The following is a 19122-nucleotide window of genomic DNA, read 5'->3' as shown; positions in this document are numbered from 1 at the left end:
TTGCATATTATGAAGGTTCTAATATGGAATCTACAGCTGCTAATGTTTTGAAAGCAAATACATACATGGCAATAGTTGGGTGTAGTGCTGGAGGCTTTATACTAACCTTAAAGTCATAGTGAATAGTCACATATAGCATAAATTGCTTTTCTGTGCTTCCATAGCTTCTGTATGTAAATAGTAACTTAGAATTCTTTTAATTTAAAATACCTACCTTCCATTGAAGCTGCTGCCGATATGCATGAGGAAAATACAGATGTAACAAATGGATGTGGCAAGGTCAGAAGTGGTACTCAGAATGAGGCTGCCTTACTGGCTCTGATGGAGAAGACAGGATACAGCATGGTTCAAGAAAATGGGCAAAGAAAATTTGGTGGTCCTCCACCAGGTGAGCATTTCTTCAGAGATTTTGAAGTTAGAGTTTATTTTATACAAACAGCTATACTGGGTCAGACTAAAAATTCGTGTAGTCCCGGGTCCTATATCTTGACAGTGATCAGTAGCAGATGCTTAGGGAAAGAGTGTAAGAAACAGAACACACAGAGTTTTGGTATGCTTTTAAAACTTCAGCAGTTTGAGATTTTTTTTGTGCCAGAACTGCATTGAACAGCGTTTGATAGACCTAAGAAATCACAGCTGTAAGAGCAGTTAAAGTTGTTGTGGTAAAGCAAATGTGGAATTGAAAATGCTGTGTGTGTTCATATGACTGAGAACATGCATGGAAGCGTTTAGTGGCACTCAAAACATATCAGTGGTAGCAGGCGGACCTTAGCCTAAACTAGTATGTCTCTGTGGTTACTCCCTGCATTGACATGTGCATTTCTTGACAAACTTGCTGAGATAACACTGATAAAGGTAACCTAACTCTTTTCAGAGTATACTAGTCTGTTCCCACATCTAACATAACTTAAAAAAATGTTCTGAAGAGAAAACTTAGTAAGTGTTGAGCTTCTGGAGCTTACAACCTTTATTGGAAAAAGCAAGTATGTTTTTTACAGCAAAGTACAGCAGTCATGGTTTAATGTGTGCTGTTCTGTCACTTACTATATTGAAGAACAGAAAATATGTTATATATGCACCTATGTGTAAAAATAAAAACATCTGATAAAAATCCCAGAAAACAGTGAGGACAGTATTCACATTACAATAACTACTAATAGTTTCCTATGTACATTTTTGGTTGGGATTTATCTTCGTGTTAAGTGGGAGACTTTTGCGGGTGAATTGATGTGTTACTACTGTCAAAAGAAACTTTCTCATTAGATATTTTTTACCCGTTATACTTCCACTGAAGTCAATAGCAAAATAAAGAATTAAATCTTGTAATAGGGAAGTAAACTCTATACAGAGTATGTACACTGCAATTTGGAAGCAGTGGCTGTAGTATCAGGTACAGTAAATGCTTGTCAGGATCTTACTGTTCTGGTTTAAAGGAATTAATTCCTTAAATTTTTGGGAAAAAACATTCAAAGCAAAAGAAATACATACATACTGTTGTTGTTGACATCAGCAATGTATGCTGAATTTTGCCATTAGTCCTGGCTGTATCACGTGAACTGTAAATAAATCTTTTTGAGTCAACTTATGTAATTAAACATGCAGAAAGCATGTACGTTTTTTTGTGCTGCTCTTTTTCAGTTCAGTTTTACTTGTTGCCTGTGATCCCATATGTTTTTAAACCATACCCATAAGCATGAATTGTATTGTTTGTTCTCACATGAAGCTTAACATATAAGCATATCAAAATGATTTCTTTTTGGAAGTTTATCTTGTCTAAAATTACCTACATAGTTTTAGCAGCTTCCATGACACAGGTGAATGGAGCCCTATGAAATTCTTTTGAAAATAGCGCTGGATTGAGAACTCCCGTGCATCATTGGACTTTTTCTGAGAGCTCTGTTCTTATTTTATTTAATACATTATAGAATAATGACAGTTGTTTAATTAGAACATTAGACAATATTAAAAGTGTTCTTTTTGCAAAGCTAAAATTTGTTAATCTTTTTGGACACTGAAATTAGATGTATTTGACAAGACATGTCTTTCATAAATCTGTTCATTAACCTAAAGAATTAGAGGGCAGGTATGTAATTCATGTATTTTCATACTTGTTTAGGCTGGAAGTTGCCCTTTTACAATAAGTGATAGCCTCGGCCAACTGAGACTGGATGTTTGAGAAGATTTGTGAGAAATTACAATTACAGTATGTAAATCAGGGTTGTGTTGTGAATACTGCGTGTTTAAAATGTGGTTTCTAGAGGCTTATGTTACCAAAAAAGATGGCTTCATTATCAGCTGTGTTCTCTTTCTTAGAATCTTGTTTGTGTGGCTGGCAAGTTACCAGAATAAGGAGCTGATCTGGCTGAAAGTTAACGCTACAAAATGGTGTGTGTTGGGGGGTGTTTTTAAATCTCTCTGGTCAGCAGCACAATTCTTGCTCAGCTTAGGCTACTTTTGGAAAATGTACTTGTAAAGTATAAGACATGGAAATGAAAACAGTGAGTTTTCATTGCTTTTTTTGGGTCCTGTGCTTAGATTGTTGCAGACAGAAAAATGTGATTAGATACGTAAGTCATTAGGAGAATTACATGGAAGAAAATTTGAGATGGATTGTATCTCACTAACCAGTGGAGGGTTACAATTAAAATATTGATTAAAGTTTGGTTTACTTGAACTACTTCAAAAAGAGAACCCAACAACCTGTTGTCCAGCACTGAATAAGGTACCCTGTGAGGGAAATTCATTGGTCAGTTGGTAACTGTTGGAAGAGTGGTGATTGGTGAACCAATTCAGTGGTTGTTCTGTTGAACACAAACCCAGCACTGGTACCAAGTTGTCCTTATGTCAGGAGTTAGAACTGTACTCCCAGTTGGTAGTAATGTGCTGTAGGAGCTCAGATGATTTGCAAAGAAATTGTATATTCCCAGTTTTTAAATTCTTTTCTGCCTTTGATATATATGATAAATTTATATGCAGCTTGAAAAGTAGAAGGTAGGTTTTTTCCCAGTGGTAGTTAGCTTTTACTTAGTATTAATTAATTACTGAGGATGATGGTAAAAGTTTGAATCTGATTAATAAATAAACATTGTCATTTAATTCCATGACTTTCTTACAGTATTAAGCATAACCTCGTCCATTTTTTTCTTGACTGAGGTTTGTGCTGCTGCTTTTCTTTGGAGTTCCTAAAAGATACAATGTTGAATTAGGTGTTTTTATTTGGGAAAGTGATTGGCAGGCAGTGAGTGATGGCAATACTAGGTTACCAACTGCATCATTTGCCTTATCAGTCCTCAGTTATGATACAGAGACTGGATGTGTAAAAGCGTTGTGTAAAAGTGTTGTGTGAACAGTGTGTTGTGTAGAATTTCTTCCTAGGTAAATCCCAACACTATGGCTCCGGATGAATAATTCTGATCACTTTAGTAGATGCTCTGTGTACCATGTAGTTCTTAGTACACAGCTTATAGAAGAAAACTTGTTCTGCAAAAAGACAAAAATTGTTCAATGATTCCGTTTTTTTAAAAAAAATTTAGGAATAAATTACTTGCACTTTGATGATACTTACATGAAGGAAAAAGCTGTAAGGAAATTATAGAAGTCCACCTAAGTATAATTTACTTTGAAATTCAAGCCAAAGTAAAATATTTAATCATCTTGTTGTTGTAACTTGTCAGGTATTATCATTTTTTCCCTTGCCTCCTTATGCTTTGTCATTTAATATTAATACTTATTTTTCAAACTTTATATTCCTTCTTTTCTACTAGCTTTGTACTCCTTGCTTTTTCTCCTGCTAAGAATCTTTCTTGTGAAAGTTTGAGAAAAATGTATTAGTTAACTGTTTATCTGCATCTAAAACTTCTGATTTGTCTAATCTGTTTTTTTTGTAAAATGCAGAGTGCCGTATTTGCTCTGCAGACCTTATTCTCATGTTTTTAAATGTATGTATACATTTTTACATTATCTGATGAATATATTTTTCGACATACATGGCAGAGATCTAAAGGGTATATGAATGTCTGCTTGACTTAATGGCAGGAACATGGGTCTACTTGTAACTTTCAGATGTGAACTAAGGACTCACTTTTTTTGTAGATACTGTTTTTTTTCCCCTTACCATTCATCTCCAGCTTGTGGCAAACTGATTAGTTGTTTTTAGGAAGGTATTCTCTCTGTTTTGCTACTGAAGAAGGGATAGCTCTGTGTCCTGCCTTCCTTAGGAAACCCTGTTTCGGTGGATGAAAGGAGAAAGTGGAATCAAAATGTTCTGACATTTTGAGTGATGTGAATGAAAAAAAAACATTGGCATTGGGAACCTTGACCAAAATTTCTTAAAATGTGGGCAAGAATTGCCTAGAAACAACTGCAACTTTTTAATGTTATGGGAAAAAATACAACTTAAAGTCTTCCTCTAGCAATTCAGTTAATTATCACATACCAGTTGTATTAATAAATGACATATACTTTTAAGGGGAAAAAAAATCCTTGAAAGGTAGACTTAAAGCAAGCCTGTCAGTGTTTTAAATAACACTAGTTTCAGTGGGCTGTCACATAAATTGAAATGAGAGAGGGAAATAAAAAAGCTGGGGCAGGAATGATATTAGCCAACAATTTAATTTCTGAGTGTAACAAATGCAAAATTTTATATATTAAATGAGAATATTCCAGTCCTAAACTGATGCTAAGAATAAATCCCTCTATCCTATCCTCCTGCCCCACCCCCATGGGGAAAAAAAAAAACAACTGTGTGAGCCAAGCGTATGTGTCTGGCATTTGTACTAAGATTATTGTTGGACAATTTATTTTAAGGTTGGGAAGGTCCTCCTCCACCTCGTGGATGTGAAGTTTTTGTGGGTAAGATTCCTCGTGATATGTATGAAGATGAATTAGTTCCTGTTTTTGAGAGAGCTGGGAAGATCTATGAGTTCAGACTGATGATGGAATTCAGTGGCGAGAATCGAGGCTATGCCTTTGTGATGTACACTACTAAAGAAGAGGCCCAGCTAGCCATTAGGATTCTTAATAATTATGAAATTCGCCCGGGGAAATTTATTGGTGTCTGCGTAAGCTTGGACAACTGCAGACTATTTATTGGAGCAATTCCAAAAGAAAAGAAGAAGGAAGAAATACTGGATGAAATGAAAAAAGTTACAGAAGGAGTGGTGGATGTCATTGTTTATCCAAATGCCACTGATAAAACTAAAAATCGTGGCTTTGCTTTTGTTGAATATGAATCTCACAGAGCAGCCGCAATGGCTAGAAGGCGGCTAATCCCAGGTAACTTTTTTTTTTTTTTTTTTTTTTTTTTTTTAAATTAGAATTCTGGGGGAGTGTTTTTCTCCAATTTTTTTGTCATTCCTGTTTTCATTGCTGTATAGTATCTTGAGCCTTTCAGGTAAAGAAGACTTTTTGATGCATGAATAAACAGTTCCTTTTCCTCTTTAAGCTCAAATTTAAAGCAATTTTGAGAATGAATGAACAGACATATGCTTTATAAAACACAGGTTACTGTAATTTACGCCAAGATAGGTATTTGCTTGGGCACACATCCAGTTTTCATTTGCATGCACTAGTCTCTGCATACAAATGCCTTTAAAGTTGAGCATAAAAATGTAATGGTTGGAATGTATCCCCTTATTTCCTTTGAGTAGAATGAGTGATGTTATTGGTGTTCCATATCTTAGTGTTTGAAAGTCAGTATTAAACTTTCTTTTTGAAAATTCATTTTAAGAGTTTAACGAGTAGAAAAAGTCTTTCTTTGCACCTTACTTTGTCTTTTGAGGGAGGGGAAGTAGAAATGAAAATAAAGAGGAGGAAATAGATAAATATGCAGTTTAAAGGTAAATAATAGAAAAGAAAGGAAATAAAAGGCAACGAAAGAAATAAGAGTGTCATTGGAGAAGCAAAGCAGTTAAGCATCATTAAAGCAGATCATACAGCATTGATCTCAGTGAAATGAATCACTGAATGTAAAACTAGTTCTGTAATGCTCAAAATGTTACTCATTTCAAGTCAACAAGTTTTTTCTGTGTGGGGTGTTTTCAGTGTCCATTACAAAATACATTAAGGCTCATGCTAGTGCATATGCATGTAGATTACTCTTTATAAGTGTTATGCTCATTATACTGACTTTTTCTTAGATGTTAATCCTATTAAAGTTGGTGTGTTTACCAACTAGTAAAATCTCATGCTTGCGACTGCTCTTGTATGTATGTGCATGTTTGATCAAGTCTTACATTCTGATAAGTAATGATGCTTAATGAACCTAAAGGATACTGATAGGAACTTTCCTAGTTTTTGTAGTCTTACGTAGTTTGTATTTTTTTTTTCTTTAGGTAGGTGATAAGAGCTAGATATCATTTGATTTTTTTTCCTCCCTCTTGTATCTTTCTTATTGGCCTAATGCTTCTTTGCCGTAGGAACATTCCAACTCTGGGGTCATACTATTCAAGTAGACTGGGCAGACCCAGAGAAAGAAGTTGATGAAGAAACAATGCAGAGAGTTAAAGTGTTGTATGTGAGAAATTTAATGATATCTACTACAGAAGACACAATTAAAGCTGAATTCAACAAGTTCAAGCCAGGAGTAGTTGAACGTGTAAAGAAGCTGAGAGACTATGCATTTGTTCATTTTTTCAACAGAGAGGATGCAGTTGCTGCTATGTCCGTAATGAATGGAAAGTGCATTGATGGAGCTAGTATTGAAGTAACACTGGCAAAGCCAGTTAACAAAGAAAGTACTTGGAGGCAACATCTTAATGGTCAGATTAGTCCCAGTTCTGAAAACCTCTTAGGATTTTCTAATAAAGAAGATGGTCATCAAAAATCCTTAGGAAAAACAGCAAATCTTTCAGTTCGCCTGAATGGCCAGCACAGTCCAAACCCCCCTGAAATTGAAAGGTGCACATACCCGTTTTTTCCAGGAACAAAGCTTACTCCAATTAGCATGTATTCTTTAAAATCCAGTCACTTCAGTTCTGCAGTAATGCATCTGGATTATTATTGCAATAAAAATAACTGGGCACCACCAGAATACTACTTGTATTCAACCACAAGTCAGGATGGGAAAATACTCTTAGTGTACAAGATAGTTATTCCTAGTATTGCAAATGGTTCCCAGAGTTACTTCATGCCGGACAAACTCTGTACAACATTAGAAGATGCAAAGGAGTTGGCAGCACAGTTTACACTTCTGCATCTAGGTAAGCATAAACACTTTTAATTAGTTCTTAAGAACTGAAGTTAGAAAAGTTATTTTAAAATTATGCTTTACATGTACATCTTACGTCCTGTGTGTGTATCTTGATACTTTGCTCAGTGTGGAACATCAGAGTGAGAGCACTGAAGGAACATGGTGTCAGCATTTATACTGTTGCAATGGGGAAACATTTTTTGCTTTCATTTATTTACCTTATGATTTATAAGAAAGAACTAGATGACAGGTTAAGTGACTTAGGCAGGTATAAGGTCATGTGCATGATGCTGAAAATTTGTTTGAAAGCCTATGTATATTGATTCAGTGTTTGAGAGATAAACCAGAAGTGTCTCGTGCATATTTGGATGAATAAATAGTTGTAGTAAGCTGGTTTGATTTCTCTCTATGGACATTCTCAAGGCTATAGCAGAATATCGATAGAGGGCTCTGCTGAAGATAATTTTGGGAAAAGAGTGTAGTTAAATATGTGTAGTTGTTACTTATTTTAAAAAGAAAGTAAACAGGAGAAGGTAGGGCAGTTACTTTTAATTACTTCGAAGTCTGACATCTCTCTCTCTCTCTCTCTCTCTCTCTATATATATATATGTATATATTCTGTTTCTTAAAATGTGACTGCTAGAAAAGGGAAGTTTTGATTATTGTAATAAAGTCTGTTCTCATAATTGAGGATGCAGATCACTACAGTTCTAGCAGTACTTGTTATCCCTGGTGCTTTGTAAGTTGATATACGTAAATAATATAACATGTAACACTTTAACATCTAGTTCCTGTCTGGTCTTTTCCACTTTTGTAATATTGTAGGATAGCATCCAGAATGCAGAACTGACTTGTAATGCAAGGTAGTTTCATTAGTAAATGAATGTCCACCCTAAAGGAAACTAGATTCTTAGTATGCAGATTTGAAGGCTGTTGTGCAACCATACCATAATGGCTTGAAATCTCCTTATGTTTCCAGACAAAGTTTTGTATAATTTATTCCATTTGTTCTTTTAAATGATTTTCTTTCTGCTTAATTAATTCTCCCTTTCTGGCCTGTAGGTCGTAGTATATTTGAAAAAGGGATAGAACTGATCTTTATAGTTTTGCAAGTGTTGGAAATCATCACTTCATTTTTCTGATCTGCTGAGTAGCATTCTTGTGCATTTATTGAATGATTTCTTTGAGCATGACAAGGACTGTACATGATGTATTCTGAAATCTTACCAGTGTTTTGCATAGTGACATTAATATTTATCATTACAAAAAATGTTTCCAATGATTCCTAGAGTAAGCAGTTCTTTTTTTTGTAAATTGCAGTGGAAATGGTAGGCTGCTCAGCTAATACAAACTAGTTTTTTGTCTCATTGTCTGTAGCAGTCTTTTTGTCTTTTTTTGTTTTTAATTTTTATGACAATTCAGAAGAGGAACAATGCCAAAGTTGTGAGGGTTTGGGGTGGTTTTCCCATTTGTTCATGTTTTGCTGTGATGATAAGTTGTATTCAAATCTATTATCTAGGAAGTTCAGGCAGGTTATGCTTTTGTGCGCTATTTTTCTGTGTATTAATAGATCACTACATTTTTTTCTGCTTCTCTAGTTTTAAGTAAAGTATGTTGTAGAATGTCATCCTTCTAAGGTACGGGCTTCCAGTTTGAAAGCAGTGACATTCTCAGTAGGAAGTGTTTCTGGCATCAGACTTGGTGACCCCATGTAGTGCAGCTCTGAAATATAAGTACAATGCAGTCATACAGTGCAGTAACAGTAAACCATCCTTCCCTGATCTGCAGTATGTACCTGGGACTGCAACCACTTTAAAAATGACACTGCTAAAACGGAATGTGTATGGCCTTGATCTCTAAGGTCAGAATGAGCTCTTGTGATCTCTTCTTGTGGTGTCTTCGGCTACTGGGTAAGCTTCTCAGTTTGATTCTGCTGTAGAAAAGGAAGAAAGAGAAATGAAAACAGATAAGTGTTTTTTTCAGATGGTTTTACTTGGTAACTTTGGCCCAGTGGAACTAAATTTCCAGAGAAATGGAGGCAGAAAAATTAGGTGGGATGTTTTTCTTACCTTTCTTTTCTCTATTCTAGTTTTGTTGGGTGGGAAAAGTAAGTCCTGCTGGTAAAAATCTGGTAAAATGGTGTTGCCATCTTTCTCTTCCTAATAGCGCTATTCTACACTTGTTCTGGACGTCTCTTGATGCTTAGATTTTGGTGAAGTCTTTCTTTTGGATGGAGTTTGTAGTGGACTTGCTTCAGGCTTGACTGTGATGCCTTTTATTGCAGCATAGAACTGAAATTCAGACAAACTCTTCCCTCGTGCTCAGAAGCTTACTTCTCCTTGTTTTTGTTTTTGCATGTCCAAAAGTTCTTAGAGGAAGAAGAATCTCCAAAATAAAAAACCTAATGAGTTTTCTCTACTTTAGCAGCAGTATGTTTTGTTTGCATTTGTTTGTCACTTCCAAAAAGATTATACTTTTAAGATGGTCAGAATGAGCTGAATTTTTTATTTATTTTTAATACTAAAACAGTAAAGTATCTGTGCTTGGTTTTGTATGCATTTATCTAATTCATAAGGCTAATCATCTTTTTCAGTTTTTTTCATAACTAGCAAAATTAGTCATACCTTTATAATCTCTGTAATCCTGAACCAAATTATGAAAACAATGCTAAACTTGAAATAGTGATGTGGGGTCCTTATTGATGTGAAGCAGCTTCAGGTTCTGTGCCTGATTGTGCCCATTTTGTGTCTTCCAGGTAGCATTATCTAAGATAAAAAATATTTTCTCTCTCATACTGCTTTGAGAAAGAATTGCCAAAACAAGGAAACTATTTCCTATTACAAGGAAATAGTTGAGTAAGAACGATTTTTCACAACTGTGGTCAAAACTAGAATGTAAAGAAGCTTTTTTGTTGTTGTGTTGTTTCTTTAAAGCAAGTATGAGCTTTTCATCTTTTCAGTTACAGTTGTAAGTATTATAGGGAAGACGCTTTAAAGTAAATCTAAATGAATAGTGTCTCTCTCAAAGTCTGGTAGCACTTCAAAGGCTGTGAATTCTTACCTACTGGGATTTGCAAATCCCAGGTTCGGATTTTAAAAGCATGGCCTAGTATTTGTAGCGCTGTCTTACTAACTTTGAACTAAAGTTATTTTTATTTTGGTGGCCTCTGTGCATTCTTGGTACTAGGGGTTTGCCCTAGCACAAAGCAGGCAGAGCCCTGCTTCAAAACAGGTATATATGACTGACTTTTGAAAGATACCACTTTTTCATGTTTATAAACATGTCGGTGTTAAACATTGTCATGATGCCCTAAGGACTCTAGAAATAGAAAAGTTCTTCCCTACCTAACCTGCAGAGGTTGTTTTTGTTCTAACTTGATATAGTATTTTGAAAGAACTGTCTGAAGCTAAAGAAGAGTTGCTGGATGTAATAGAGGATCCCTCCTACTTGCTGAAATGGTCTGACATGTTTGACAAATGATGCTTCATGGACACATATGTGTCCCTGTAAGTAGCAGTAGTATTAAGAAAAGCACTAGTATGTTTTTCTTGGAAGCAACTTGCTATAAATATGAATGTACAAAAATGAGACAGTGATTAATTGCTGCTGGTAAGTAATGTTTCTTACAGGATCTTAAAATTTCTACTTAAATTTTGTGATGTGCATGTTTTTTCTTTTAAGAACACATAAATTAAGGTAAGTGGATGAAAGGGGCTGCTTTGAGAGAATTTGAAAATTTAACTGCATAGACAAAATTGTTACCAATCAGAATGAAAAGCGAGAAACTTCTTTCTAATATTCTGTGCCATGCTAAAGTCCAGAGAGCATCCATTGTGCAAGAGTATGACTTCGCCAGAAGGTATAAAGGTTAGTTTCAGAACATAATTCTTGCAGTGTTTTAAGAACAAAGTGAGAAGGAAAGCTGCCTGCAAAATCTAAGATAATCAAATGTGTGCTTCAGATATTCTTTCCTTTATTATAGACATTTTTTGTTATTAGTTGCCCATTTTCTTTCTTTTCTTTTTTCTTTTTTTTCTCTTTTTTTTTGTGTGTGTTGTTTAATCTCTACTGACTGGTATTAGTAGAGAAGACAGACTCAAGACTTTGGCTTCCTTGTATATTGGTACTGGGTTTGAGTGGTGTGTAGCATTAAAGCCTCTTTCTTCCTCACTTCTGTTTTAAGTAGATTGAAATTCAGATTCCCTGTGCTGTTACTTACATTGGCCAGTCACAGACTCTTCCTGCTATAAATCATCTGCTTGATTTGATCTTGATAGAGAAACCATTGGGTACAGTCAGTATTCTGTTAATCCTTTTTTCCCTATGCCTTGTTTTGATTTATTTAGGCAAGTTTGTTAGGTTCTGCTTTCATAAGGTTTCTACTTTTTTAAAGGTAAAATACACAGTCTAATAAACTATCTTGGCTTTTGAAGCCAAGAGAGGATAGTCATTATCTAGTCCAATTGCTTCAAAAGGTAGACGCAAAATTTAAAGAAGCTACATCTTAGTATCTCTTGAGTTGATAAGATGTATGAGACTCCTTTAATTTTATTTAATCTTTCCTTGTTCAAATGTAGAGTTGGTGTTGATGAGGAGACGTGGACTTTTTCAGAAAGATGTAAATGTTTTTGCGGTGTAGACAGAATTTTAATAGCTTACCACAGCTCTTTTCTTTCGAGGTATGGGAGCCTGCCCTTTCCCATTTGCAGTTACTGACCTTCCTAGTTAAAAGGGGTCAGAAATATTGTCAACATCTTAATGCTGTGTGGTAGTTAGGCAATGGCTGGAAACTTGCTGCAATGCTGTGTTCCAAAAGATGTGTCTGAAAAACCACATATTCTACTGGTTTTGCCATTATGGAGTAATGAGGAACAATCCATGTAATCCATGCATTATTATAAGCAATAGTTTTCAAGGTACTTTGATCAGAGCTGCAAATGGAGAGGATGATTTGTTTGAGAAAAGACAATTTGTTGATACTTACTGTTGAGTGTACATTTTGGGTTATGCAAGAGGATTCTGCAAGCTTGCATTAATATAAAGGAACATGACTTAATTACTATTTCAGATTTTTGGGGGATCTAAGCAGACATTTCTGTTCAAACACTTATTTTTATACAAATAATTATATCTTGTACAATATAAGTTGAATGTATAAAACAAGATTTTTTTTTCGCAGCTAAATTCTGCACCTGACAGAATCTGGAGAGGATTAAACTAAACAGGAAGTCTCTTTTTCGTAATAATTTCAAATATTGTTTATATTTAGTCAGTAGAAAAAGCAGAACTGTAATTGCAGGAATAAAGGTTTCTACAGACAAACGTAATGTACAAATAATCACTGGATACTGAGTTTGGAACTTCAGAATGTTTCTCTTGGTTGTTACAGGTAGTGAGTGTATTTTTGTATCTGTATGTTATTATACTGCAAATAGAGCTAAAATTGTTTTCTCATTTTGAATACATTGGTACAGCAGTATCTGTTTTTCCTCAACACAGTAAACAAAATATATAGAATCTGTTGTTTTCCCCCAAATGTTATGATTATTAATCTCCCTTATCCAATATAAAACCCCGTGATTTTTCTTGCTGTTCTACTTACTTTTGTGTTCTATTTTATGTACCAGAATACTTGGTTGATACCATATACAGTAGTCCTAAACAGACCGCGGTGCAACAGTTTACCACATGGTGTCACCAGAATATTTTGAAAACGATACTCTGAGAAAACAAAAATGCATGATTTCACTGAAAGATGAATAAACTATGTTTTAAAATTGCTACAGAAATTGTGAACAGAACGAGAAGGGGAAAAATTCAGGTGTGTGCAAATATATGCAAATTACCTGCCTAATTGCCAGTTTATATGAAAAACTGAGCAGGACTGCATGTTGAAGTTCCAGAAGAAGGTGAATGTTTAAGGTAGTGGTGGGGAACAGAATGGGAAAAAACAGGTGAATATGCTGTAAAGGGAATAATTAGCTTTCCCATTGATGTCAGTCTCTTTTCAGCACAGATAAGTTTGTCTGTTAGAAGTAGCCCAACAACTTGATGTTACTTGAAAAAGATACTTGACTGTTAAATGTACTGTCCAGTTAGAAAAGTATGTTAACATTTCCTACTCTTGCCTCTTCAGACTGCACCGTAAGCTGATGAGGTTGAGGCAGTTCCAGTTTGGAGACTGTAGTGTTAGCTGGCACCGAATCTGTATCCCACCTTTGGTCCAGAAGCTGTACTGGTGTGGTGCCAGTCCTAAACTGAGAGGCAGTGCTGAGAGGCAGCACTATATTGCTCAAGTTTGCTGCTCCATTAATGTAGCTCTGCAGCTTGTGTCATCAGGCTGGCCCAGCTGGATGACTTTAAGCTATAGGCAGGAGACCCTGAAGTTGTGGATACATGCTCTCGTTGTAGGTGAACTTCTGCCTACTTTTCTTCAGTGAAAAACATCTGAAAACTGAAAATACAGAATGTTCTTAGAATTTGTGTTTTCACTCATTGCTGGAAGAAGTCCACTGATACAGGGAAATTCATTTTTGTTACTTGGGTTTGTTAGCTTATGGATTTCGTGGTTTATTAAAAAAAACTGCACTTAAAAATTTTAGGCATAAAAGGTATACATATTTGATTATAATTGCATGTTAAATTATATCCAAATCAAATTGCTGAACATTTGTTAAATTGTTGGTTAAAGAATACTTCTAGAGATTATATTTGCCAGTTCACAGTTTCAAGATAAAGTACTATTTTCAGCTGGAGAACAAATTGTTTTTTATAAACATATATGAAGCATTATTTATTATAAAATCATTGTAATTATGTAATTGTACTCATTGTTACATTTTATTAAAGCATGCACAGGCTATGACCTATCTCCTAAAGTAAAAAATTGTGCACTAAATTTCCTTGTGGTATTATGCTGGCTTCTTTTCAGTTCATGTAGTTGCGTTGACAGGCATTTATTTTTAAAGTGAAATTAGTTACAATAGTGTGTGCAGATCAAATTTGAACTTCAAGGCTGAGTTTTGTATTTACTAGTAATTTCTTTAGCTGCTTAGGAACTGTGGGCATTGATTAAAAGAACAGTTTTAATCCTGTCCTGCGTGTCCTGTAGGCACATTCTTGTGGGGGAGGTGAGGGAGAATCACAAGGGTGCCCAGATTGTAGTTTGTCCCCTCTTGTCTTTCCTTTTTGTGTGATATCTTTGGAAGGCTGAGGATAGTCTCTTTAGTTTCCTTGTGTGAGTATAACAGGGTTAGGTTTCATAGTCCTGTACTAAATCCAAATTATAGCAGGATTCTGCTTCGCATACAGTCCCGAAATATGGAAGTTTTTCTAGGGATTTAGGCAGTTTAGGTGGGAAAACGTCTTTTTTTTAATTAAGATACTTTGAGTCCTAGAGTGTGGTGATGGTCTCTGCCTTCATACCACAATGTTATTCCTACTGTATTCTGTAGAGATGCACCCGAACTATAATTCAGAGTATGTTTAGCGGTTTATTGTGTACAAGAATCCAAGAGTTTACATCATTATTTAGCTGAAGGTTTTTTAATAGAGTGACAGATGTTCCCCCTCCCCACAACTGAAACTGATCTTAGATATGAAAAAATACTTGCACCATTCTTAGTCCAAGTGAAAATAAGTCTGTTGTTTTAAATAGAGAAAAAGTTATGAGCAGTGATCCTTGCTTGATAACAAAGCATCATACATACATATTGCAAAACATGAAGACCAAGACAAAACATTCAGAAATCTATTTATAGTGTTCATTCTGCAAAAATAAATGACCACTTTGTTTTGTTACTTCCATTATTACAAAGTTAACATGTTGGACTTTTTAATCTTCATACAATTTTACGAAAAACTGAAAGTTCTTTTATTTTTTGATGAAGTTAAATACTATATTTCTTGCATCTCTTAAGCCATTTTAGAAATACAGCAATAATCAAATTCTAGTAGTTGTTGCTCTTGTTGAATATTACTTCAATAGACCATCTGATTTAAATGGAATGTTGTGTAGAGGAAAGTGAGTTGATAATAAGTAAGGGTAACCAAATTGTGGTTCTTGACTGTTATAAAATATCCTTTATATTTATCTTAAAAAAAAAAAATCTTTCTTTCTTGCATAGGTCTACATTGATATTGTCGTCCTCCTCCAGAGTAACAGAGATAGAAAAACTGAAACTTGGCAAACTGCTCTATTAAGATTGTACTAGGAATCATGTTATTTCTGTCTTTAGAACAGACCGAACTATAATTTTGGCAGATCTTTATAGTACAATAAGTCGTCTTGTATCTTGATTTCTTTAACCTTTGTCCAGTCTTCCCCTCCTTAATCCTGCATTGCAAGATTTACCAAGGATTGTTTGGATGGCTTCATAGTGCACTTAGTATTATTTTGCTTTGTTTTGTTTTTTCTCATTAGTTACAAAAGTCAGATTTCTTGAAACAGTATGCCTCACAAGTGAATCTGGGGAGTGTAGAGAGAACTAGATATCAAAACTGTCCAATAACAATTAAGTAAACTTCACCTCCTAGGTGGATGTTCTCTGTTTGGCTCCTACAGTGTCAAGCCTTGATGTTGTGAAATGCCTTTTTTCTATGCAGCATGTGATTATGCTTCTTTCAGTGCTGATGTGAAGTCATCTCTTTAATTTATAATTTGAAATTTCTTACAGGGAGAGGAAAATCTGTCAGCACATGTGGACCCATACAGCTTATTGGAAGATGCAGAACTTCCTCTTAATCCTTAAGATAGCACTCTGTGTAGGGAAGGCTGAGTCCTGGGAGTTCTCTCCCAACTGAGACTGGCTTGAGGGTAGTGGGGAGGGTGAAGGAAGAAGGGAAATCATTTTAGTAAAGTTTCTTCAGTTTCAGGGATCTGCAGGGTTTTAGGCATGTGTCCCACAACATCTTTGTTCCCTTACACAGGTTTCCATGTGGCAGTATAGGAAAATCTTGTTGAAAAATTATTTATGAAATTAATTCTTACATGGAAGAGAATGTTTAAAATACAAGAAAAATTCAAAAGGGTACTGAGGCATCTGAAGCAAACAAAAGCATTTTATCCTCTAATTATAGCATATAAATTACAGTTTACTCCAGTTCACTACTTAATATTGTTCATTATATATGTTCTGAAACAGTTTGTGCATCTTGTGAATTCACTTGTTTAAGTTTCTTAAATACTACATGCCATAACAATTCATAATCAAGGATAAAATTTGTAAAAACTAACTCAGGAGTCTATACTCAGCATCCAGCTTTCAGAGCAAAGGTATCAGTAGAAACTACTGTTCTAGATTTTTGGACATTCTCCTTAATGGTGTCACATTCAAGAGTGAAATATTTTTATTTTACTATTTCATAGTATGGATTTTCCTTACTTCAGCATGGTCATGGTCAGCTTTATCAAAATTCATTGTGTATTGGTTTTGGAACAATTACAGGCAAATACTAAATGTTTTCCACAGATGGTAGTAGTTGTTTAAGCGTTATGCTGAGTTTCATCATTATTCAGTATCTTTTCTGTTTCTCTGTGAAGCCTTGATTTCTAAGAGTCATTTCACCTCCTTATAATTTTACAAAAAAAAAGAGTTTGTTCTTAAAATCAGAAGCTGCATTTTGTTGCACTTCAGTGAGTAGTTCTTTTAAATTAAATTTTTTAAAAATATAGCAATTGCTGTTTGTTTAGCAAATACAGTTGTTGATCTTGTTTTTTGTGGATTTAGGAAGACTCAGTGTGGAGTGAGATGTTCCTTTACAGTGTAAATTTGGAAGAGTTAAATATTTATTAGATGACTTTAATACATTCGTGCTTTGTTTAACCACCATCCCTGAGGAAGCCGATAGCTTTGCTGTTCCTGAAAGCAGCATAGTGGAATATGGTGAATAAACCTAAAAAGATTGTGTTCGGGGCAGTTTTCTTTCACTCCAGGATGTACCTTGGCTGCACTGATTAGGCTGTTAGAGAAGCTGGTCCCAGGGGTATCTCTGCCTGTGGCCATGCTCAAGGAGGCTCTTAGAAATGGTCAGTTCAGTCTCTTGTTTTCAGAGGAGACCAAGGCTCCACTGCTGATGACCTGCTGATGGATCACCACTTCAGTAGTGCCGAAAGCTAGGGTTTTCACTGCTAAGACAACCCCAGTCTGATCTCTGTATTGGTTGTATTTGCAGCGTGGGTTTAAATTTACGTTCAAAACTGGATTGTTATTACACTGATGACTTGAACTTTTTCTTTAGGTAGTCTGTTTCGTGGGAAAGAAGAGGACCAGTGAGACACTACACTTCAAAGAAGTGTTATTTTTAGCTTTCTGCATTTCATTGCAGAAAGATAAATGCTCTTTCCTGAAATATGCTATTGTGGATGAATTTAAGTTATGTGTGGTTGTCTGTGACTTCTAAGGACTTTTTTTTAAACGGGGATTACCATCTTTTCTGAGTGTCATGAATGAGGTTTTTTGTTACTTTTAAAGCTTATAAGGCAGTTTGAAAATAGTGTTAAATCCATGCTCAGTGTTAACTTTACTGCTGGAAGCTTCTAATTTGAGTACCCAGCATTTGTCCTGAAGATGCAGTTATTTTTCTGTCTCTGCTGCTTATAGATAGGAAACATAAAATTGTAAGTCTGAGCCTGTATAGGAGAACTTGGAAAAAACCAGGTAAGAAAGATTTGACAATGTTAGACCAAGTTTATCCATAATGTGACTGACTTCAGTAGAGTCAGTAGCTTCAGAAGAACACTGAATTTAGTGCCTTTTTCTGTTCAGTTGATAACTGCACTGAAGGCAGAGATTGTTTGTGAAGTGTTTGTAGCGGAACTTGGTACTTCCCCTTGATACAAAGGATTAAATATATATAATATGAAAGACTGCTGCTATGATATCATTATATGTAACAAATTAATAAAACTTCTGATTTTAATGAATACAATAGCTAGTGATCTAATACATTGAAGTTGTCCTTATTAATATTTTCTGTTCAGTAGAGGTGAAACAAAGGGGAATTATTGTGAAGTTTGGTTAAAAGAATTAAAGGCTGAGAAAATAGTGATCTTCAATACCACAGACTTTTTTTAAGGTGTAAGGCTTTTATACCGTTATTTATTGTGCTGTATGTTTTTGTAGGTTTGAAATTGGAAGAAAACAAAACGGAGTGTATTAGTTCTTCTTTTTAACTAGGTCCTTTTTGATGTTGCTTGAAATGTTGACTAAACATTTTCTCAGTAATTTGATTTAGTACTGGGGAGAGGAGAAGAGGAAGGAGAAGGCAGTGTCTGCAAAAAACTGTAAAAGCTTTCATTACACCTTCAGTTGAAGTTCCTTCATAGTTGAAGAGCTTCTTGAAATTGAGAATGCAGTATACTTGCTGAAATAACAAGTTTTTTCCCCCCTCCCTCCTTTCTCTGTAGCCAACTGTACGCCCTATTTGGCTTGATCTGTCCGGAAGAACGTTGCCCTGAAGAGGATAGTTGAGCAGTTGAAAAGTTTGGAACTTGTTACTTTGGATCTTGCCATAAAAGGAAGAAGAACACCACATTGATACACAATTACTGGAAACACAAATTACATGTTTATTAGCTAATAATTTTGCAAAGAGCGTATGTATTTTAAACTTTCACTTTAAAGATTAGTGAAATTAAATGTTAAATTTAGTTAGTTTGATTAAATTTGTTTTGAAGAGATAATTTGTTTAAAAATATTTTATTACCTGTAGTAGTTTATAAACAGTAGCTTATTTTTAGTGTTAAAATAATTTGCTCCAATTCCTACCTTTGTACAGTCTTGGGCAGAATTTTTTTTAGTTCATAAGTAATAAATCTCTTAGGCAAAGCTTAAATCCCAACTGGCTACTCTGCCTTTTCATAAACAAACATAATTCCTAATATTTCAGTCCTAGATCTAATGTGAAACTTAAATACCACACTCAGATTTGCT

At 35.0% G+C, this 19122-nt stretch overlaps 1 protein-coding gene across 1 annotated transcript; it reads left to right on the top strand.

Moving 5' to 3' along the window:
- The first annotated feature begins 237 nt into the window (after positions 1 to 237).
- On the top strand, positions 238 to 18643 carry RBM46 (RNA binding motif protein 46). Its single transcript, XM_062574738.1, has 4 exons — positions 238 to 388; positions 4807 to 5274; positions 6417 to 7199; positions 18597 to 18643. Exons 1-4 carry the CDS (start codon positions 238 to 240, stop codon positions 18620 to 18622), a joined length of 1428 nt encoding a protein of 475 aa, XP_062430722.1. The 3' UTR covers positions 18623 to 18643.
- Positions 18644 to 19122: the final 479 nt, after the last annotated feature.

This window comes from Rhea pennata, chromosome 4, assembly GCF_028389875.1.
Source record: "Rhea pennata isolate bPtePen1 chromosome 4, bPtePen1.pri, whole genome shotgun sequence".
Classification (NCBI taxonomy): domain Eukaryota; kingdom Metazoa; phylum Chordata; class Aves; order Rheiformes; family Rheidae; genus Rhea; species Rhea pennata.
Note: the sequence above shows the minus strand (reverse complement) of the source record. Positions and strands in the feature narration are given on the sequence as shown.

Bases quoted from the DNA above. Each gene is read 5' to 3' on its own strand.
- RBM46 (XM_062574738.1), top strand. From the start codon at position 238: ATGCATGAGGAAAATACAGATGTAACAAATGGATGTGGCAAGGTCAGA. The intron at 389-4,806 runs GTGAGCATTTCT...ATTTATTTTAAG, and splicing joins ATTTGGTGGTCCTCCACCAG to GTTGGGAAGGTCCTCCTCCA. The intron at 7,200-18,596 runs GTAAGCATAAAC...CTTTCTCTGTAG, and splicing joins GTTTACACTTCTGCATCTAG to CCAACTGTACGCCCTATTTG.